At 45.6% G+C, this 22,133-nt stretch overlaps 1 protein-coding gene across 2 annotated transcripts in view; it reads left to right on the forward strand.

Moving 5' to 3' along the window:
• Positions 1 to 364: 364 nt before the first annotated feature.
• vwf (von Willebrand factor) overlaps positions 365 to 22,133 on the forward strand; it is a 31,109-nt gene continuing 9,340 nt past the window's right edge. The window contains exons 1-35 of one of the 2 annotated variants that reach the window (XM_064343287.1): positions 365 to 704; positions 1,116 to 1,170; positions 1,741 to 1,914; positions 2,014 to 2,116; positions 3,535 to 3,743; positions 4,581 to 4,702; positions 7,075 to 7,291; positions 7,665 to 7,787; positions 7,925 to 8,036; positions 8,178 to 8,224; positions 10,217 to 10,353; positions 10,524 to 10,662; positions 10,974 to 11,074; positions 11,270 to 11,465; positions 12,119 to 12,334; positions 12,877 to 13,120; positions 13,221 to 13,315; positions 13,732 to 13,886; positions 14,121 to 14,224; positions 14,688 to 14,826; positions 15,126 to 15,260; positions 15,357 to 15,503; positions 15,611 to 15,751; positions 16,182 to 16,280; positions 16,396 to 16,552; positions 16,978 to 17,136; positions 17,384 to 17,519; positions 17,755 to 19,211; positions 19,552 to 19,671; positions 19,790 to 19,933; positions 20,177 to 20,320; positions 20,587 to 20,751; positions 21,078 to 21,124; positions 21,421 to 21,598; positions 21,882 to 22,105. In XM_064343287.1, the coding sequence (XP_064199357.1) occupies positions 1,116 to 1,170; positions 1,741 to 1,914; positions 2,014 to 2,116; positions 3,535 to 3,743; positions 4,581 to 4,702; positions 7,075 to 7,291; positions 7,665 to 7,787; positions 7,925 to 8,036; positions 8,178 to 8,224; positions 10,217 to 10,353; positions 10,524 to 10,662; positions 10,974 to 11,074; positions 11,270 to 11,465; positions 12,119 to 12,334; positions 12,877 to 13,120; positions 13,221 to 13,315; positions 13,732 to 13,886; positions 14,121 to 14,224; positions 14,688 to 14,826; positions 15,126 to 15,260; positions 15,357 to 15,503; positions 15,611 to 15,751; positions 16,182 to 16,280; positions 16,396 to 16,552; positions 16,978 to 17,136; positions 17,384 to 17,519; positions 17,755 to 19,211; positions 19,552 to 19,671; positions 19,790 to 19,933; positions 20,177 to 20,320; positions 20,587 to 20,751; positions 21,078 to 21,124; positions 21,421 to 21,598; positions 21,882 to 22,105 (6,141 nt within the window). In that variant the 5' untranslated portion in view covers positions 365 to 704. The remainder of the gene's footprint in view (positions 705 to 1,115; positions 1,171 to 1,740; positions 1,915 to 2,013; positions 2,117 to 3,534; positions 3,744 to 4,580; positions 4,703 to 7,074; positions 7,292 to 7,664; positions 7,788 to 7,924; positions 8,037 to 8,177; positions 8,225 to 10,216; positions 10,354 to 10,523; positions 10,663 to 10,973; positions 11,075 to 11,269; positions 11,466 to 12,118; positions 12,335 to 12,876; positions 13,121 to 13,220; positions 13,316 to 13,731; positions 13,887 to 14,120; positions 14,225 to 14,687; positions 14,827 to 15,125; positions 15,261 to 15,356; positions 15,504 to 15,610; positions 15,752 to 16,181; positions 16,281 to 16,395; positions 16,553 to 16,977; positions 17,137 to 17,383; positions 17,520 to 17,754; positions 19,212 to 19,551; positions 19,672 to 19,789; positions 19,934 to 20,176; positions 20,321 to 20,586; positions 20,752 to 21,077; positions 21,125 to 21,420; positions 21,599 to 21,881; positions 22,106 to 22,133) is intronic. The other variant, XM_064343286.1, reaches the window with a different exon arrangement.

The raw sequence follows: 22,133 nt of genomic DNA on the forward strand, positions 1-22,133 counted from the left end.
AAAGTCTTTGAAACCGTTCAATCTCTCCTATTTTACTAATGATCCAGAGTATGACTCTATGCTATGTTACATTATTATGCATTAATAAAGGATAAAGATGGTTTCACAATCATCAACAGAAATGGCACCCAGCTCAAGGAAGCAAAATATCTTTCAATATATATAATCCTATAACATGGCATACACTGGAATTATAGTGGAAAATATTTTATTGAATATGAATATTTTCTGAATTAGTCTGTGGATGATGCTTTTTTCTCATTGTGTTACAATGTTGTGTCGATTCAGCCCAACACGATCAGTTATGCTGTGTTTTTCAGGAGTGTTTTTCTTGGCGAGAGTCAAGAAAACAGTTTTCTCTTATCTTTAATTCTGAGACAGATCTATCAATTCCTTTTAATCCCCTGTTTCCTTCCATTGTTTCCTCCTGGCAATTAAGCAGACAGCCTTTTGCAGCAGGCCAAGTCTGCACCATTGTACCAGCATGGTTGGGAGAACGGATATAACACTCTCATGTCATCATTCCCCCAACATTTCAACAGGGGAGGGGCCAGCTTCCTGTCTTGTATAAAACCATATCATGTACTGTTTTCTTCCCAGAGTTCTCTGAAGGTAGGACCATGACTGTTGTGCACTGAAGACGTGGAACTTCAGCTGGAACACATACGTGCTGGAGTTAATCTTTGCTCACTAGGACTGCAGAGGTACTGTAAGGCTTGCTGATTTGCTGAGGTGCATTCTAGAGCTTCATGAGGGTTCTTTGAGCTTGGTGCTGTATGTTGGAATTTTTCCATCCTCAAGGTTGTAGTTTGGAGTATTGATAAAAATTGTCCAAGGAGAGAAAGCAGTTAGTTAAAAATTAGAGATTTGTCAACAAAGAATGTGGCAGCAATGCTTCAGAATATGGGTGAAATAGCATCATGACACCCGTGATAAGATGTGATAAGACAGTGTGTGTGTCTGTGTGTGTGTGTGTGTGTGTGTGTGTGTGCCTGTGTGTGTGTGCATGTGTGTATGTGCACGTGTTTGTAGAAAGAAAGGTAAGAAAATAACCCTCACACACTTTAAACAGTTAAAATGCAATTCTGTGACATTTTCTCTGTTTGTGTTTACAGATGGGAAGGCACAGCTTGGATGGGCTATCATGGGCTGTACTGTTTCACCTAACAGGTGGGTGTATGCAAAACATGGTGCTGAGGGGGACAGACTGTCCAGACCAATTTAATACAACATAGAGAGACAGCTTACTTTTCCTGGCGTTTGTGCTGCCAGAGAAGAACAGGTTAATATTCTCAGTAATCATTAAATCAAGAACAGTGCAGTTCAGCACTTTCACTGCATGATCTATAAGTTTGTTATGTGTGCGTTTGTTGTTGTAGATCAGTGGTTCCTCAGCTACCCCTAGCCAAATCCAGCCATTTCATGTTTCCCATCTCAAGCACACCTGATACAACTAATCAAGGGCTTGATTAGTTGTATCAGGTGTGCTTGAAATGTAACTTAAAATAGGCCTGCCTGGCTGGGGGTACCCAATGAGAGGTTTGGGAACCACTGCTGTAGATTATCATTGATTGCTAACAACCTAAATGTTTGTTTTAATGAGAGGGGTTGATATCACCCTGTAAGAATGGAAGATACTTGCATGTTATAATTCACGGTCTGTGTTCAATCAACTTCTGCCGGACTATGGCTGATTTTCAGTCTCACTTTAGTGCGTTCTAATCCCTCTTTATTGTTCAGCCTGGGTGTTGGTTCTGTGGGTCTCTGGGGCCGATGGGAAAGCTCTGAGTGGGCGATGTAGCCTGTTCGGTCAGCACCACATTCACACCTTCGATGGGGTCCTGTACGACTTTCCTGGAGACTGCAGCTACATGCTGGCCGGAGACTGTCACCGCCGATCCTTCTCATTGCTGGGTACGGACGCTGGGATTGTCTCGTCTCGATCGAAACGCCTCCTCTACACAGTCCACGTCAGTTCGGTTTTGAATTGTTGGGTTTGTTGGCCCCACGCAGGTGACTTCCGACACGGGAAACGGAGGGGTGTGACGGTGTACCTGGGGGAGTTCTTTGAGCTTCGCCTGTCTGTGGACGGCAGCCTCATGCAGGGAGAGAACAGGTGCAGAACTAACCGCAGCCGTCTCGTCGATACACAGCTCAGCGCGCCTCACTTCCTCTTGCTGTCCATTAATGTTACAACCCTTACAATAGCTCTCAGAGATCTGGCCCACCAACATGCTCTTTAAGCTACATTAATTCATTAATTTCAGTGGGTGACTTATGTAACTAACTTTTCTACATATTAGCCATATTCGTGGTTGAATGTTTAATGAACTGGTGCTACTCCCAGCGACCATCTGGTTAAATGTCCCTCTCCTAAACCACTGCCATATGCCACCCTACCACCCAGTAAATGCCTTCAAAAGTCTGCCAACTCGGCTCACCACAAAGCTGGCACTTCAAACTGAGTAGAGCTTGTCAAAGCCCCGGGCACTGCCGTGTCCTGCTGTGTTTTATGACTCCCGGAGTCTGGACAAAATAACAATGCCTTTGTTTACCTGCAGTGGAATTATGTTCTCTCATTTGCCGTGAGCTGTCTGTATCCCTGTGCTGTTGCTCTCTGTCTTCCAATTCTGCTGACGCTGAGCACTGGGCTGTATCAGCACTGAACAAATGTCGCAAGGGAAACGGGGCGTTTGTTTACCCTGTGAAACTAGTGCCCCTGCACCTTCCCGTTCCAATGCTGATTTTTCTCTGAATAAAGACAGAGGTCAACAGTGTGTGTGTATGTGTGTGCGTGCGAGCATGCACGTGTGTGTGTGTGTGTGTGCGTGCGAGCATGCACGTGTGTGTGTGTGTGTGCGTGCGAGCATGCACGTGTGTGTGTGTGTGCGCGTGTGTGTGTGTGTGTGTACTGTATATATACTGTTGGTGTTTCCCACAGGTTGGGAATTTATTTGTGGCAGTCGAATCCGTGTACGTGTTCGTAGGTAGAGATTGTTTGTACTTATTATAAAATTTTGCTGTGCAGACAGAGTTCACATTTTGTGGGCAAAATATTTTATATTTTATGGTAGGACAGTTTTATTTATCTTAATTAATAAATAAATTATATTTTTAATTTTTGCTTTGGCCGTGTCTTCAGAAGAAAATAAACTCTGTATGGCACTTTTCGCATTAAGCTGTATATATATATATAAAAAAAATTTAATAACAAATACAAAAGTATAGTGTGTTGCTTATACAACTAAACAACTAAATACCATAAAAAAATTTTGGGCTGGGGGAAATTTATTTGTGTGGGCCGCTGTAACATACTGTAAAGTATGTGCAAGTATATATATGTAAGTATGTTTGTGTGTGTGGGACCGTGAGTTTGTGTTTGCTTGTGTGTGTTTGTGTGTATATGTACATACAGTATGTGTGTGTTTGTTTTTGTGTGTGCACATGTAAAAGACATGTGCATGTGAGAAATGATGGTGATGCAGTGACTTAAGTAGCAGTCCCGGGGTGTCAGTGCTCAGTTCTCTTCCTCAGGTTGTCCCTGCCCTACGCCTCCAGCACCATATTTGCTGGGACAGAGCTGGGCTACTATAAGCTGTGGAGTGAGGAGTTTGGCTTTGAGGTGAAAATCGACAGCAGCGGCAACATCAACCTGTTGCTGTCCAAGCACCATGCTAACCGGACGTGCGGGCTGTGCGCCAACTTCAACGGCCTGGCGGAGGACGACTACACCGCGCAGGAAGGTGGGCATTCCGTCTCAAAGGAGACAGGACGAGACCAGTAGTGTAACCTAATATCTGAAATGGCACATGATACATGCTTGCATGCAACAACTGAGAAATGACATTTGTTTTAACCAAATCATGTCTGAGTGCTACAGTATGCGTAACCACAAGAGCAGGTACGGAACAGCTAAAAAGAGCCCAGGCAACATTTCAGAGTACCAATTAATGAGAAATGTAGCAAATATCATTTGAACGAGAGACTGCTTCCTATCTAACTTACACGGTTTCAGTTTTAGTTGATGGGATGTCTTTGTCTTTGTGAGTGACTGGAAGCCTTTGTTGTGTTTGTGTGTGAAACTGTTTAACTTCAGTTACTATCACTTTCTGTCATAAAGGAATGCAGTTTCCCTTTCAGACGCGGCCTTGCTTAACAGTGACCAATTTGTCTAGTGATTTAATGTCCCATTAATTTACTCCGCACCCATTTTCTCTTGTGTTTGTGAAGATTAATGATTAATCTTTGTTAATAATTAACAGAGTTATTAAGCATGGAGGTAATAATTTTTTTTTTATTCCCTGATTGCCCGCATTTGATGTATTCAAGTCTGTGTTATAATTAACACCCATATTTGATATGTACATGTCGTTTTGTATGCACAAGAGAGTTATTGTATGTATACAATTTGTTTTATATTCCTTATTCACATGATATCACTTTCCATTTGTTGCTTTCATATTTACTACCCGTGTTTAAAGATGTATGTAGCGTATGTATGAAATGCTACAGTAGCTTTACAATGGAGGAAGAGCAGGATGGCCTGAGCAGTTATGGCTGTCTATGGCGTCTTCCTGCAGGGTTTCTGACCGAGAGCAGCTATGACTTTGCCAACTCGTGGGCCCTGCGTGAACCAGGCAAGCCCTGCAAACGTGTGTCTCCCCCCAGCAAGACCTGCAATGCATCCAGATCAACTGCAGCCGTGAGTGTACCAAACCAGCACTGCCAAACCTAACCATACTAAACTTTACCAAACCTATGTACTATACAGGTGCAGCACTATGCCAAACTGTACCATAATGTGCCAAGCATATCATATAGTACTATGTACACTGTACCGAACCATAATGTATAAAGCCACACCACACTACAGTATACCAAACTTTATCATACACTACCATAAAATTCTATACCAAATCACGCCACACTGTACCATAGTATATCAAAATAAATTGTACTATACTAAATTGCACCATACAGTTCTATCCAATACCGAAGTAGCTCTGCAGCTCCTCATCTCTTGGAGGATCATGTAGTCTGTTTAATATGCTCACTAATGACTCCTTTCAATGTCTCTAATGTTGACTAAAATCTGTACTGACACTATAATTCTCTCTCTTTTATTCTATCTCTCTGTCTCTCTCTCTTTCTCTCTCTGTCTCTCTTGGTCTCCTCCTTCTCCTATTCGTTCTCTCTTATGTGTTCGGGTGGCAAGGATTGTATGTCTCCTTTAACTGTCAAAATGAAGGGGAATCAAAGGTCAAGGTCTCTCTCAAATTCAAATTCAAATTCAAAATGCTTTATTGGCATGAAATACTTTTGTACTTATTGCCAAAGCGTACACACACAAACAGGAATTGGAATACAAACAACAGTGAAATACAAACAACATTGTGGTAACGACAACAATGCAATTAACAGTGTGGTAATGGCCACAGCGAGTAGGCTATATAATAACAATAACAGTAATAATAATAATAATAGTAATAATAATAATAATAATGTAGAAAAAAGAAAATAGAAAAAAAAAGTTAAGAAAGAATTAATAATTAAAATAAATATATTTGTGGTGGTCAACCAGTGTCCCTCAGAATATAGCAGGCCGAGATGTACTTTGCTGCTAGTGTTGTTGGCCTTTCTCCTAGCAGGATTTGCATTTTTGTCTCATTTGTTTGGGAAAGGAAGTCCTTTATAATTAGAGAAAATTTGTTGAAATAATGTGTCCTAATTTCTGAATATTTTTCACAATGTAGGAGAAAGTGCATCTCTGTTTCCACCTCTCCTGTCTTACAGTGACCACACATACGTTGTTCTTTTGGTAACCATGTATTCCGGTGTCTGCCTTTTTCAATTGCAAGTGTGTGGTCACTGAGCCTGTACTTGGTCAGGATCTGCCTCTGCTTTGTATCTCTGACAGAGAAGAGATACTCAGCCAATTTGTAGTCTCTTTTTAGGGTCCGATAGCAATCTAGTTTGTTTTGTGTTTTGGTTACATTATCCCAGTATTCCAGATAAGAGATTTTGGTCTGTTTCATTACTTGGTTTACTTTGATTTGTTGGTAAGCAGTGCTGGTATGAAGCTGGTCTGTGATTTGTGTTAGTTGGGTTAATGGGTTAGTCAGCTTCATTACCAGCTGACTGAGGGGACTCTTTTCATGACTGAGCTCTTGGGCTTTCATTGCCTTAAATTGCAATGAGGACTTGAATTGAGGTGCATCCAGAATTTTAATGCTCTTTTTTGGATGTGAATCATTAATGGATAATGTCCTAATTCTGCCCTGCATGCATTATTTCGTGTTTTCCTTTGTACTTGTAGGATGTTTCTACAAAATTCTACATGCAGGGTCTCTATTGGATGCTTGTCCCATTTGGAATAGTTCTGCTGGCTGAGTGGACCCCATACCTCACTTCCATACAGTGCAATGGGCTGAATAACACTATCAAATATTTTAAACCAGATTTTAATTGGTATAACAATTTTGTGAAGTTTTCTTTTTATAGCATAGAGTGCTCTTCGAACTTTTTCTTTTAAAGCATTCACTGCCATGTTAAAGCTCCCTGATGCTGTAATTGTCAGACCAAGGTACATATAATTTAGAGTGTGATCTAGGGCGGTGTTGCCTAGAAAAAACTGGAACCTGTTTTCCTGACATCTGGGTTTTTTCTGGAAGATCATTATTTTTGTCTTTTTTAAGTTTACTGTCAGTGCCCAGTTCTGACAGAAATCCTCCACCAGAGCTAGGTTCTGCTGTAACCCTTCTTCAGTGGGAGAGAGTAGAACCAGGTCATCTTCCAGGTCAGGTCTCTCTCTCTCTCTCTCTCTCTCTCTCTCTCTGGTGAATGGGGAGAAAATTTAAACCTGTTGAGGTTAACTGTGGTGGGAGGTTAATAGTAGTGGGTTTCTTTTTTTTTCTTTTTTTTTGGGGGGGGGGGGATGAGCAGAGGTGGGATGGGTTTTGGGTAGGCAGTAGCTAAGGTAATTATAGAAAGTGTTTGTGTTTCAATAAAGGAACATCCAAAATCTCTCTGTCTCCCTCGCTCTCTCTCTAACTCTCTCTCCGCCTCTCTCGGTAGGACCTCATATCTCAGTGTGACGCTCTGCGGAACTCACCCTCCTTCCTGCGCTGTGCCCACGTGGTGGACCCCGAGGCCTTCGCCCTGCTCTGTGAGGAAGATGCCTGCCACTGCGGGGAGGACCAGGCCTGCCGATGCCAGGCCTTCCTGGAGTATGCCCGCTCCTGTGCCGCGCACGGGCTGCCCCTTCACGGCTGGCAGACCCACAGCCAGTGCTGTGAGTCCCGCCCCACCGCACTACAGTCTGATTCCAACGCTGGCGCCTGTTCCCTTACCCGCTAGATTACTTTACAGAATTAGACAGCATCAGAGTTGTAATCTTATTTCATTCACTTGAGTGGTGGCTGAGTCCAATCATCTTTGCACTAAAGATCTATAGTGTAACTACTGTCTATTTCCTAGTGTTTGTAGTTACCAATGGTATTGTCACCTGAGTATTGTTTGCCAGGATGTCTTTGTAAGTTGCTTTAGACAAAAGCAACTGTCAAGCCAGCGAATGTAAATGCAAATATATATATATATATATATATATATATTTGCCAGCGAATGTAAATGCAGGGTGGGGCTTTAAACCGTGATGTGGTCCTCAGCTCCCAGCTGTCCAGCAGGAATGCAGTACAGCGAGTGCACCAGCCCCTGCTCCACCACCTGTCAGAGCCTGAACATCCATGAGGTGTGCAGGGAGGAGTGTTCAGATGGCTGCACCTGCCCAGGTGAGCAGGAACAGACAGTATGTGTGTGTGCCTGCACGTGTGTGTGTGTGTACGTGGGTGGGTGTGTGTGTGGGTGTGCGGGCTTGTGTGTTTGAATTACACTCACTGCTCGGTTTCCCTGCATGTTTGCTTAACAGCGGGGAAGATTCTGGAAGGGGTCCGTTGTGTGGATGTCTCGCAGTGCTCCTGCATGCACACGGGTCGACGCTATCCTCCTGGGTCCAGCATCCCGCAGGACTGCAACACCTGGTGAGAAACGGCTCACCTTCACACAGTCCGATATAAATATCTACTCACTGACCTGAGAGATTACACTCTGGACTTCACTGAATTGGTCATTTTAATTTAAGAGCTAACGTTTTCTTCTATTTTCATCTCTATTCTTTAAAGTGTGTGTCGACATGGCTCGTGGGAGTGCACCAATGAGGGCTGTCCAGGTGAGCTCTCCTATCCTTGACATCATCTGTTTGCTCTCATAGTCATCATATGACCGAAGATTATACCTATAGAGTAAACTACCCTCATCTTCTCATTGATTTTAACACCTGTACCTGATTGTATTGAGTGTAGCAACACATATTGAAAAAATGACACTTATTTTGGCCTTTGTATCATATGATAGTGATGCAGCAGCTAAAATGTCTATTTTTAAGGCTTGAAAAAGAAAGCCTTTGAAAGCAGATATCATCTCTGCTTTTATTCTCCTCTTCAGGTCCAATGCACTAGCCAAAACAAACATTTATCTTGTTTTCTTTGTTTGTTGTGATTGGTTACTACATTTAGTTGTATAATTTAGGTTGACTCTTTTTAAATGCACATGCAGCAAACAAACCAGATGAGGGAGAATTCATGGTCTGTCAAGTGATTGACTGTTGGGGATGTGACTTGAATGAAAAGCGGTAGAAATGCTAATCAGCTCGGGTAGCTGCAGCGCTGTTGCCTGATATGCGATGAGGAACACAAGCAGGAAGATTGCATCCTGGATTATTTTTCTTATTTGGCAGTTCACGATAACTCTGCCCTTTGTGCTGTTTACTTCCTCTTTCTTTGGCTCACTTTGCCTGCATTTTCCTGGTTCCTCTTGATGTTTTGTTTGAGAAATGTGATCACGTGACTGTGGGCATGAATATCCTTGCTGTTATTGCGGAGAACCACCACTGCTAATTAAGGCTTCGGTCTTTTGCAAAAGCAAAGCAGTGCTCGGCAGCCACTGTGATTGGATTTGTGAACAATTTGCTCTTGAACTCAGAGTGGCCTGTAAGTGGCCAAATGCAACTGCTCCCCGCCATCTGTCAACCCTGCTCTGTCTCTGAGCTTTACATGCCTGACTCATCAATTAACCATGCAATCAGCCTCATGGTCACATGAACAAAGCATATGCTGTCCTCCCAAAGCAGGTTTCTACTCTTTTTATTTTTTTAAGAAAACCAAGTGTCCACTCAATGGGCCTGATTCACAAAACTTTTCTTAAATTATTTTTTATTTTTGTTCTTAATGTTCCAATGAAAATCCAATTTTGGATTCATGACACATGTGCAGATCTTTGTTTTTGTGCAGGTGTTTGAGATGATGAATGCTGACTAATTTTATGTGCAATCCTGTTCATGTGATTAGCATAAGGACAAAGCCATGAACAAATACTGATAAGAAAGAAAAAAAAGATGAGTGCCGAAATCTTCTTACACACAGTTTACGGTAAAACATGATAGTACATATGTTTCGTGAATGATGCCCAAATGACTCCTGTGCATTAATTTGCAATTCACTGTTGTCCAGACTATAGAAGGCCAACCTATTATGTGTGTGTGTGTGTGTTTGGGATTTGAGGATATGAGTAGAAGGTTTTCTGGGAATGGAGGGGGAAGTGTTATGGTGAAAAGCTTCCAAAATCTTGGGAATAGCTATTCTCTGCCAGTCTTTGATGACGCCAAGTCCTTTTCATCTCCAAATTGTGTTCCTCTAAATTTCCTGGCCTTCTCTCTCCTCATATGTCTGTAATGAGCAGGGCAGAGGTTTCATCAAGATAGCGAGAGCGGTGCGGGAGAGGGAGTGACGTTATTGTGCTATGCCCAGCATAAGTAAAGATTTACTCAGAGGCCCTGAAAGCTGGGTGCTGATTTGAGCTTCTTTTGTCACAAAAGAAGGTGAAATCTGAGCCGGGTTCAAAAGGGCACTTGAGCTGTTGTTGTTATGAAGGAAAGCTGTTATCACTTCACAGCTTGGTCTTCAGTAGAGGAGCAGTCTCAGTCTCTTTGATTCACTCTGTATCATCAGCAAGGATCAAAATAGTGTTTCGGCTCCCTCTCACAGCATTAACAAAGAGAATCGCAGTGTCCTGTGTGCTCTGTTTATTTGAATAACATGCAAACCGCTGGCTTTCTAAAGCTTTCTCACCACCTGCCTTTCATTCTGCATTCTTTGCTCAATAGGGGAGTGCTTTGTCACGGGGCAATCCCACTTCAAGACTTTCGACAACAAGTTTTTCACCTTCAGTGGAATCTGCCAGTATCTGTTTGCTAAGGACTGCCAAGACAACCTGTTTGCTGCTGCCATTGAAACAGTACAGGTATTTGTTTGTCCCTCATAAGGCTACAATGCCCCATTGTCACCCTGTCCAAACATTCTCTCCACTGCCTTCTACTGGAGCACATCAGCAAACCTCAGCCATGTCGTGTGCAGTCAGCCTCAGCTGTGTCTTCTCCCTGTGGTGTTCTCAAATGTGCTCTGTCTCTAAAGTGTGCCGATGACCAGGATGCGGTCTGCACTCGTTCAGCCACCCTGCGCTTCCACCAGTTGGCCAATGTCACCGTCAAGCTCAAACATGGAGGCGTGGTTGCAGTGGACGGCATGGACATCCAGACCCCTCTGTCCCACGGTGCTTAATATATCACATCCCCAGATTTCCTGCTAATTCGGAAACATTGTCACTGATATTGACATAGAACTTCATCACAGAATAGATGTGACTTGTATTGTGGTTGGTCTAGTGTGAGTCATTACTGTAGCTCCCAAAATATCTAATCTTCACAGCTGCTGAGATAGTTGGCTTACATTGACCCCAACACAGATTTGTTTATTATTGTGACTCTGTCATACTGCACATAACAAATCCATAATACAATAAACTAATGCATTGTGCATACACATGATACTTCCAATCAACCTTAGACACTGTGTGTCTGACAGGGCCACTTCGTATAAAGAGAACAGTCTTGTCGTCGTTGCGGGTGTCATACGGCGATGACTTCCAGCTGGACTGGGACGGGCGGGGAAAGCTCCTGCTCAAGGTCAGTGTCGAAAATCAGTCCCTGACTGCACCCTCCTCTTGGAGTCATATGCACTCGGTACATGCACTAGGTGCTTCTAAAGTGAAGGCTTCCATTGCTAGTGGAGGAGTTCTTTGACTGTTGAGACAATGGACAGTGGGGCTCCACCCACTATTGCCCAAATAACGGCGTTGTTGCTGTGTGCTCCTGCGACAGCTGGGGCCGGCATTCGCAGGTAAGACATGCGGTCTCTGCGGAAACTACAACGGGAACCAGGGCGACGACTTCTTGACGGACGCAGGGCTTGTGGAGACGCGGGTGGAGGGGTTCGGCAACTCGTGGAAAATGAATGGAGATTGCAACAATGTGGTGAAGCAAGACACGGACCCTTGCATCCTCAACCCCAAGAGAGGTAGACTTTCAATCTCCCTTTGTCTTCATACACATACGCCCAAGGGCTGGAAAATTTGCAACATCCAAATACGAGTGAACAGAAAAATATGAATAATAAGATAATAATTAGCTCATCTGTGTTCACAGAAATCTATACTGTGCTCTCTCTCTCTCATCATCCCCAGTGCACAGTTGCCTACTTACACAGAGAAATTGTATTAACTTTGTACTTTTCAGATCAGGGTTTTTGAATGACTGTTTTCTAAAAAAAAAAAGATTTATGAAAGGCCAGAAATTTTCACTTCCTTTTTATAACTTTTTTTTAATAACTATTTATGGCCTGTAAGAAAGGAAAAAAGAATAAAGAGTGTGCCATAAAATCAAGAGTGTGTGCTGGTCCATCTCTGTGAGATAGATATGATTTAGTAGGCTATATATTCTTGGGCCCGAAAATTGGACTAATAAAAATTTTATTAGATGGAAGAAAAAGGACAGCACACCAATATTACTGTTCAGATTTAATACATGTTTGGATATGCAAATGTTTTGGCACTCTGCCTTCTTTCAGTGCATCATTAGCCATAATCTCTGCTCACACACCGCACACTGCTTATCTCTTCTTCCCTTCCTCTCTCCCCATCCTCCCTGTCCTTCGTGCCTCCTCCCCTGCAGTTCGCTTTGCGGAGGAGTCTTGCTCGGTGGTGTTCTCCGTGCAGTTCGAGCCGTGTCACAACGAGGTGAACCCCGCCCCCTTCCTGAAGAACTGCCGCTACGACGTCTGCGCCTGCGCAGACGGGCAGGAGTGCCTGTGCTCCGCCGTGGCCAGCTACGCAGCCGCCTGCGCCAGCAAGGGAGTGCTGGTCAACTGGAGAAGCCCCAAATTCTGTGGTAACTGCTCACTGCTGTACTGAACCTGAAATTACTCAATCAAAATCTATCCAAGTCTGCTGAGTCTCAGCAAACAAAGGCCTGGATTTACTGGTCCTTAACTGACAAACATTTCTATACAAGTATTAATGTTTTCTTCTTTTTCTTCACATATTTAGTTTAGTGAGTTTTACATCACCTAACCTTCCCAAGTGTTTGTGAATATAAATAGTTACACTTGGATTTATTTGGATGTGAAAGTTGTGGACAGATGGGCTGCTGGATAACTCATCCTGTGAAGTCATTGTTCTAGTGCAAGGATGGGTCCCTAAGCAATAAGCACTGGTGAATGCAATTGGGCATTCCAAATTGGAAGAAATGGGGGAAAGATATTTTGAAAGGAAATCATCTTCGACATCATCAATTTGAGTCAATGCAGCAGCAAAAAAAAAGGCCCCACTGCCCAAACTGAAATTCTGAGATAAATGATGAATTCCTATTGAGCATAGTTAGTTTAGGCTCAAGAGGATGATGTGGGCTAATGGGTGATCTGTGCGTTACAGAGCTGAGCTGCCCAGATGACCAGGCGTATGAGCAGTGTGGAAGCCCCTGTAACCAGAGCTGCCGCTCGCTCTCCTTCCCCGAGACCAACTGCAGAGACCTCTGCCTGGAGGGCTGCTACTGCCCCCGGGGGCTCTTCCTTTCTGAGGAGTCGAAGGAGTGCGTGCCGCGCGCCGAGTGTCCCTGCTACTACGACGGGGAGGTCTACCATCCCAACGACGTCTTCTCCGACTACCACAGCATATGGTGAGCGGCGGCCAGCCGAACGCGCGGCGGCGCTCGCCATGGAGATGGCGGCCCCGCCGTGCGCTGAAACCCGTGTGCTCTGCTGTGCCTCTTCCCACAGCTACTGCGAGAACGGCGCCATGCGCTGCAGCTCCAACGAGATGCCGGCGGCCATGTTGTCTGACCTCTTCGCGGAAGACCTGCCTGCTTCGCGGGGTATCGTACTACGGCCTCCCAGTGCACAACACGGGAATGCACAGGCCTGCATCCCCCTGGATTCAGCAAAAGATTCAAAAAAGATTTGGAACAGCCCTAATCTCCATAGAAAACCAATATAGAGTTATATGTATTTGTACTGATATTTACTAGGCATCAGTGTTAAAGTAACATCAAGATAAATAAGTGGATCAAGATAAAGATACATGTACCATGTAGTGTGTGGGCATGTTTCTGTGTCTGTATCTGTCTCTGTGTCTGTGCCTCAGAGTCTGTGTCTTTGTCTGTCTCGCTGTTTGTGTCTCTTTCAGTCTGCGTATGTAGGCATATACATGTTTGTGTGTGTCAGTGTCTGTGCCTCAGTCTATGGATGTGTTTGAATATGCGCCTATCTGACCTGAACCCCCCCCCCCCAGGCCGCCGCTCTGTCTCATGCACGCCCCCCATGCAGAACCTGGTGTGCGCCAGTCCCAGGGACGTGGGTATCGAGTGCACCAAGACCTGCCAGAACTACGACCTGGAGTGTGTGAGCCAGGGCTGCATCTCCGGCTGCACCTGCCCCGCTGGGATGGTACTGCCATTTTCTATGAAAGGCCCTAAATCCTTTATTTGTTTGAATATGAAAAATACATGTTTTTTAAAACACATTTTGTGAATGTGGCCTTGGTATGACCCTGTGCGGGGGGTCTCTTTGTGATTATGTGTCCTGACATTAGAAATGTATTAGTTGAAACCAATGCCTCGGTGTGAGGCCAGATTTATTTATGGATGAACTGATTTTGTTTTTGGTTGTTTGTGCTTGCAGGTTCGTCACAGGAGAGATTGCATTACCCCTGACCAGTGTCCCTGTTATCATAATAATAAGGCATATGCTCCAGGGCAGACCATCACCATGGACTGCAACACATGGTAAGCATTAAGCATTAAGGGCCCTCAGGGTCACTGTGACCAGTCTGATACTCAAGTGCCTGCAGATTGTGTTTGACAGGTTTGCAGGTAAATAGGATTTTGGGAAAACAGGCTTGGCTGGACTTCTGTGAGGGACTTTTACTCTCCTTTTCCAGGATGGAAAACCAGTCAGAATGTTTCTGTATTTAACTCAGGTCTGACAGAATTGCTGTAAACTGAGAGTTCACTAATGCTGTTTGCTTCCTGATTGGAATGTCCAGCTGATATACTGAACTACGGTTCAGAGGAAAACCTCAGGCTGCACACATGCTAGTCTGTGCTCCAACAAATTGATAGTCGATGTTGCAGCCGCGTGACCTGCCTCCAAATGAGCTTGGGCATGAAACTGCAAACTGGCAGAAAAAGTAAAAACCGGGCATACAAATGAATGTGGCCTCTCTGAACGCCTGATTGTCCCGGGCAGCGTGTGTCGAAACCGCAAGTGGGAGTGCAGCCGAAACGTGTGTGACGGGTCCTGCAAAACGGTCGGGGATGCGCACTACATCACCTTCGATGGCTTCCAATACTCCTTCCCTGGCCTCTGTCAGTATGTTCTGGTGCAGGTGAGTTATCCTTAACAACTTGAATTTTAACAACTCCCATTATTTAACTAATGTGATGGCATGACATAGAAACCCAACTACCCAAACATACAAATTTTAAAAAAAGACAAATCAAAAATTTTAACAAACAAATCAAAAAAGGTAAAAAAAGAAAACACAGTCAAGAGTCCCCAAAGGCATCGAGAAATATAATTTTAAAAAATATCTGTTAAGAATAGTGCACTCTGCTTTCATGCCTTTATTCAAGCTATACCTACTATACCTACTCCCTCTCTCTCTCTCGCTCTCTTTCCCTGCAGGATCATTGCAATGGAGATAAAGGGACGTTCCGGGTGCTGGTGGAGAACACTGCATGTGGGTTGGTGGGTCACAGGTGTGCTAAGAGTGTGACTGTGCTCTACCATGGAGGACTCATTGTGATGGAACAGGGAGAGGTGGGGCCTGCAGGATTCACTTCTGCACTTCCTGTTTCCTTCGATTTCTTCATCCATGCAGCTCTGTGACTGTGTGCACTGTGTGTGTGTCTGCAGGTGAAGATGAAAAGGCCTGTGCTGAAGGAGACAGAGGTAGAGATTGTGCGCTCGGGCCTCTACTACATACTGCTGCTGGGCAAGGACATTGTCATCACCTGGGACAAGGGGACACGGCTTGTTGTGCAGATCAAGGGCCACTACAGGGTACTCAGGCACACACACAAATAGCCATATGTTCACTTGCATAAGCTCAACCAATCACATACATATGATTCACTTCCCATGTTCTTATGCTATGTGTGTCCCAACAGGAGAAGGTCTGTGGTCTGTGTGGGAACTTTGATGGAATTCAGAACAATGACCTACTGAGCAGCAACAACCAGTTGGAGGTGGGCGCTGCAGACTTTGGGAACTCCTGGAAGGTGAACCCCAGCTGCGCAGATGCAGTTCAGGTGAGGGGGCCTATCTTTGATAGTACAGGATTCTGAATGCAACTTGCATCAAGCCAGACTGATTCACTGCATGGGACAAAGAGGTTTTAAAAAGACTGCATTTAATTAGCAGTTTTAAATATAGCCATGAATCTATCTGCGTTTAAAATCAATAGATTGTATTCCTGAGACTAACACTCCTCTCCACTTCTGTGTGGAGAAGAGTGGCTGCTAAAAGATTGTGATGTAGTGTATTAGAGTAAGTACTTTCTGAGACGATTATTCAGAGAGTATCTGTCCTTGTTTTATGTTTTATATGACATCCATTGCGGCACCAAGATTCTTTTAGTTTTTTACTTTTTAAGACATTTTCTTTCTGCAGCCACGGAAAGGCGTTTTTACCCAGCAGGGAGTGCATTTTACACGCATGTTCATTTCTCATTGTGTCCAGGTGCCTTCCCAGTGCAGCGACAATACCTTGAAGCTGGTGACGGTGGAGCAGTCCTGTCGAGTGCTCACTAGCGCCATCTTCAGGGAGTGCAACAGCGTGGTAAGAGGGAGCCAAGCAATCATTTGTCATTCGTATGTCATCTCTAGCCCCTCTCTGTGATGGGACTTCATGCAATTGGTAGAGAGGAAAGGATTTGACTGGAATCCATTGGCAGGTGAACCCAGAGCCCTACTGGGAGATCTGTATCTATGACACCTGCTCCTGCCCATCTGTGGGAGACTGTGTCTGCTTCTGCGATGCCATCGCTGCCTATGCCCATGAATGTGCCCAGAGAGGGATAGTGGTGCACTGGAGATCCAACGACCTGTGCCGTGAGTCTATAGGCTCTTCCTATTACTCATTTCTCAGTATACCTAAACTCTACAGCCTGTGTCTCAATCCTACGGAGATCCTATAATGCTAAATTTCTGTGTATATAAAAATGTGATGTGTCTATATGCACTCAAAAACCTCAAACTGGTACTATTTTTCTTAAGCTGACACTCAACTGGTCTGAAAGAACAACATTCCTTCTTTTTCTACTGAACTCACTGAAAATCTATGTCCTTACATACCTGTACCTTAAACCCGGATAATTTGTTACCAGTGCATACTGTGTGTAGCTCAAACTGCATTATTGGTAATATATATAAGTATGTTATGAGACTTTGTTTGGTTACATCTCTGTATGAGCTGTGAAGTAAATAAAATGAAAGAGCACGCATTCCCTTGTGTAAATGTGCAATGTGTTCTCCAGCGCTGAGCTGCCAGGATCTGAATAAGGCCGAGCCAGAGTTTGAGTGCGAGTGGCGGTACAACGCCTGTGCCAGCGCCTGCCCAATCACCTGCCAGCACCCAGTGCCCCTGCAGTGCTCACAGGAGTGTGTGGAGGGATGCCACGCCTACTGCCCCGCAGGTCTGTCCCTGAAACCTGTTTTTTTATTTATTTTGTGCTTCAAGGTCTTTTGCACGATTGTACTGTGTCTGATACTACAGAGAAGTTCCTTTGTGGAAAAACAGTGGCCTTCTAATTTAATCTCATCCAGTATAAGGATCCAAACAGAGCTCTTCCTCATACTTTACGCTGTTGTTGTTTTGTATTCCAATAGTTTTATGTTTCTGAACCCATGTGCCCCCTCTGCTTTTCTACCTCCCCCCCCCAGGGAAAGTTCTGGATGAAGTGGCCATGCAGTGTGTAAACCCAGAACAGTGTCAGGTCTGTGAGCATGAGGGCCAGCGCATTTCTCACGGCAAGAAAATCATCCTCAACCACCAAGACCCAGAGCTCTGCCAGATCTGGTGAGGGAGCAGGGGAGCGGGAGAGTTAAAATATTAATAATGCTAAAAGCATTAAATTTGCCTTGCTGGTGCAACAATGCATTACAGCCCAGCAATCTGTTCAACCATTGCAATAATGGGACAGGCCTTCAAATTATGCCTGGGCATTCCAAACAGAAAGGAATGGGGTGAAATAAGGTTTTTTTAAAAGAAGCCTTTTTACCTGGGTAATAACAGCTATTTCTTTCCCCTGCAGTCACTGCGACGACAACAAACTGACTTGCGAGAGGTGTCCCATAGAAGTCAGCACCACCCTGGCCCCCACCACTTACTTCACCACCCCCACCCCGATGCCCTTCTCCACTCCGGTGCCGGCAGACACCTGCGACCGCGCCATGGACCTGGCCTTCCTGGTGGACGGTTCCTCTGCGCTCAGCGAGGAAGAGTTTGAGCAGGTGAAGCTGTTCATCCTGGGCGTGGTGCAGCGTTTCCGCATGGGCTCGGCCCACACGAGGGCCACCATGCTCCTCTTCCACTCGGGGGTGAAGAGCTACGAGATGCAGGTGCAGAAGTGGATCTTCAGGCGGATGGTGCGGGAGATGAAGTACAGCGGCGGGGACTTGGCTTTCATGGACGAGGCCATCAAGTACCTGTCCGTCTTCATCTACGACAAGGACAAGAGGGAGCACGCGGGCCGGGTGGCCATCATCCTCACCGCCAGCCCCAACCCGAGGCCCATGAAGATGACCCAGCGCCTGCTCAAGAAGAAGGACATCACCACCATCAGCATTGCCCTGGGGCCCGAAGCCAGCGTAGCCCAGATCAACGACATCACCAAGGCCAACCCCAGCAGCCGGGCGTACATCCTCAGCAGCGTTGAGGAGCTAGACGTCCGAGCGGTGGAGGTCATCGACTACCTGTGCACCCTGGGCCTGGAGCCCGAGGTACCCAAGCCTAAACCCATTCCCACCAAACAAGCCCCCATTCCCACCACACCCGGGCCGAGCATACACGTCACCCCCACGCAGCAGATCCTGAGACCGCCCGTCCCCACCACCGCCGGCCTCCTGTCTACCACCCCATCCTCCCCGTGGGCCATCAAAGAGGTCACCTTTGTCGTCGAGGGCTCAGACAAGGTTGGGGAGGTGGACTTCAACAAGACCAGGAAGTTCCTGGAGGAGGCAGTGTCGGAACTGGCACTGAGCGAGGAACATATCCGCATCACCATCATCCAGTACTCCTACACCATCACAGTGGAGTTCACCCAGAAGGAGGCCCAGAGCCGGAGTGTTCTGCTGGAGAGGATCCGTCAAATCCGCTGGCGGGGTGGCCAAGCCACCAACACGGGCCAGGCCGTGCGCACTGTGTCACAGACCCGTTCCACCAACGTCCAGAACTCCCAGGAGCAGAAACCCCAGCTGGTGTTCATGGTGACCAGCAACCCACCCACGGACACAGTCCAGAGGCCATCTGAGTCCACCAACACCATCATCTACCCCATTGGAGTGGGGCAAAAAATCAAGGAAGTGGACCTCGAGTCCCTCACCTTCCCGAAGAAGCCCATCATGGTGGACAGCTATGATAACCTGCGCTCTGTAGTTAAACGGGTGGTTAACATCACCAGATTCACCACTTCCAACATCAGACCCCTTAGCCCGACCCTTCCTCCCTTGCAACCCACTCTGGCCCCCATGACCACACTGCCCCCTTCAGGTAACTTCTGGAGAAACATTAAAACAAAATCAGAGTTCTGTATTGTTTTTCTTGTACTATAGAGATCTTTACAAAAAGCAGTGGGTCAACTTCTATTCCCTGCCACTTCACTGGACACTATGGAAGTACAATGTCAGTACAGTTAAATGTATCTTGTATTAAGCAAAATATTAATATTGTTTATTAACATCACACTTCTGGTTTCTGATTTTCACGACTTAATAAAATGTGGTATTTAACAGTTTTCTCAGGCAAATGGAAAAACAAACCATCCTTGACCTCATGAAAATCTGATAAATTATTAGACCATCATACAATAATCACACCCTTTTTCACATAGTCCCCTGTCAGAAGCCTATGGATGTTATTTTCCTGCTGAAGGAGAGCTCTGGTGAAGGACCGAGCCAGTTTGAAGACATGAAGGCCTTTGTCAAAGCATTCATCAACAGCGCTGACATTGGTATGTGAGCAGCTGTAACAAACAATGGGAATGTTTGTCAGTCTGCAGCTGTGCACCCTGCACAGGCTGCACATGCATCACAGTAAATAAATGTGCTGGTTGTGTCATCCTCCACCAGGTTCAAAAGGAATTCAGGTGTCGGTAATTCAGTACGGAGAGAGGAACACAGTAGATGTTTCCTGGAGGGAAGAACAGAGTAAAGAGAACCTGCTCAGCCTTGTGGACTCCATTAAAAAAAGGGGAACAACAGCTTCCACGCTGGGTAAAAAGTTCACACCTGTCCTTAGACTGTACCCATTATACTGGGTAAAATGGCATACCTGCACACATCGCTGCACCCACCACACTGTGAGATGATTTTGTAAAACTAAATCCATAGCATGCTTTAAACCTGTAGTCACATACTACAGCAGTGTGTATTTGACACTGTGTGTGTGTTTGTGTGTACTATATGTGTGTGTGTGTGTGTGTGTGTGTGTGGTGTGCATGTGTGTGTTTCACCCAGGTTCCGCACTGCGGTTTGCTGTGCAGACTACCATCTCCTCAGTCAGTGGCGGGCGTCTAGGCGTGGCTAAGATCATCGTGATGCTGGTGACAGACAGATCCACAGACTCGGTGGTGGAGGCAGTCAATGAAGCCTCGACTGCTGGTCTGTATGATTATATAAGTCTACTGACCATGAGCGGCTTAAGATAAACTAAGGAATGCAATGTATTGGTATGCGTTATTGAAAAGCTACAGTGAGAGCTAAGGTGGATGGTCAACTTTGCATTTTTGTTTTGCCTGAAATTGAAATGAAAGTTTTTGTGGTTTTGCATGACATATACAATTCCCACGGTACCCAGGACGCATTGCATTTTCTCTCACCTTTGAGTGTCTGGTTACCCATGGTGCATTGTGTTTTCCCTCCTGCAGGTGTGTCAGTCTTCCCCATTGGCATCGGCTCCCATTATGATGTCACTGAGCTGAACGCACTGGCTGGACGTGGTATGCAGAGCAACGTCATTCACATGAACATCATAGAGGACCTGCTGGCCATGGTGACTCTGGGACACGCCTTCACTGACAAACTCTGCAGGGGTGAGAAACACCACATTTCATGGTCAGATACCGAGGTGGGGGGGGGGCAGATTGGGGGATTTTATAAATACACAGGCGGAGTTTCAGTGCAAAGATTTGTGGGATTTTGGGATTTAATGATTGAAGGTTTGTGTAGAAGTCATGGAAGTTTGCATGTGGTGAAAATGAGGGCATTTGAGGCATATTTTGGGTAATACTTTCCCAACCATCAGGCAAGACTAGCTGTCTGCAAATTATTACCGAATTATTACCTCAGCAATTGTGCAGAGCGTTATTCAAAACTGAAGATGAATACATTACATGCCTTTGCTTTCTCTTTGGTCTAGCCGGTCTACCCGGAGTGTGTGTGGACGACGATGGCAATCAGAGGAAGGTTGGTTGAAAGCCAGTGTAGACATATTATCCGAGGGGTGGACAATCCTGCTGTTTATGGGCCACAGCTTGTGCTGATTTTCACTGTTACTGTAAAGCTCTTTATATACTTAACTCACCTTTCTTGGTCTAAACTGGTTGCTGATTTTAATGTGAAAAAAGCGACCTGCAGGTCCAGGATTGACCACCCTTGTACAAGCTCTAGACTGCACAAGTGTTTTTATAGTACATATATAGTCTGAGGGCACAGTCTGGCCCTGGGCGGGGGTAGTAACACAGGTGTGTCCTATCCCCCAGCCTGGGGAGACCTGGGTCCTGTCGGACCAGTGCCACAGCCTGCTGTGCCACCCCAACGGGGCAGTGACCCTCCAGAGCCACCGGGTCAACTGCGAGCACATGGAACGCCCCGCCTGCAAGAACAACCTGCGCAGCGTCAAGGTGCCCGAGCCCTGTGGCTGCCGCTGGGCCTGTCCCTGTGAGTAAAGTCAAATTCAAATGCAAATGTGCCTGATCAGCATAACACACGCAGAGCCAGTATTTGCATTGAATGTAAATGGTGTTAGCATTGCAACAAGCATTTTCTCACACTGGATAATATACATACTTCTATAGTATTCATCCAGTGTGAGAAAAGTTATGCCTTAGTCATGTGAATATGTGGAAAGGCTGTACTCCTCTAATTGCTCTTGACAACCGTGTTTAGTGATAAATGCATAACGGTGGCTCTTCCTCCTGATGTCACCATCTCACCAACACAGGTATGTGCATGGGCAGCTCAACCAATCACGTGGTGGCATTTGACGGGCTGACCCTGAAGCTGGACGGGTTCTGCTCGTACAGCCTTCTGCGAGCAGAGGGGGCCGGAGGGGTGGAGGTGATTCTCCACAACGGGCCCTGCCAGGCCTCCCCGACTCAGATCTGCATGAAGGCCATGGAGGTGAAGGTTGGGGAGGTGTCTGTGGTGCTGAAGGATGACATGAGGGTAGGCCTCTCCTGTATTCAAGATTGGA

This window comes from Anguilla rostrata, chromosome 7, assembly GCF_018555375.3.
Source record: "Anguilla rostrata isolate EN2019 chromosome 7, ASM1855537v3, whole genome shotgun sequence".
In the NCBI taxonomy this organism is placed as follows: Eukaryota; Metazoa; Chordata; class Actinopteri; order Anguilliformes; family Anguillidae; genus Anguilla; species Anguilla rostrata.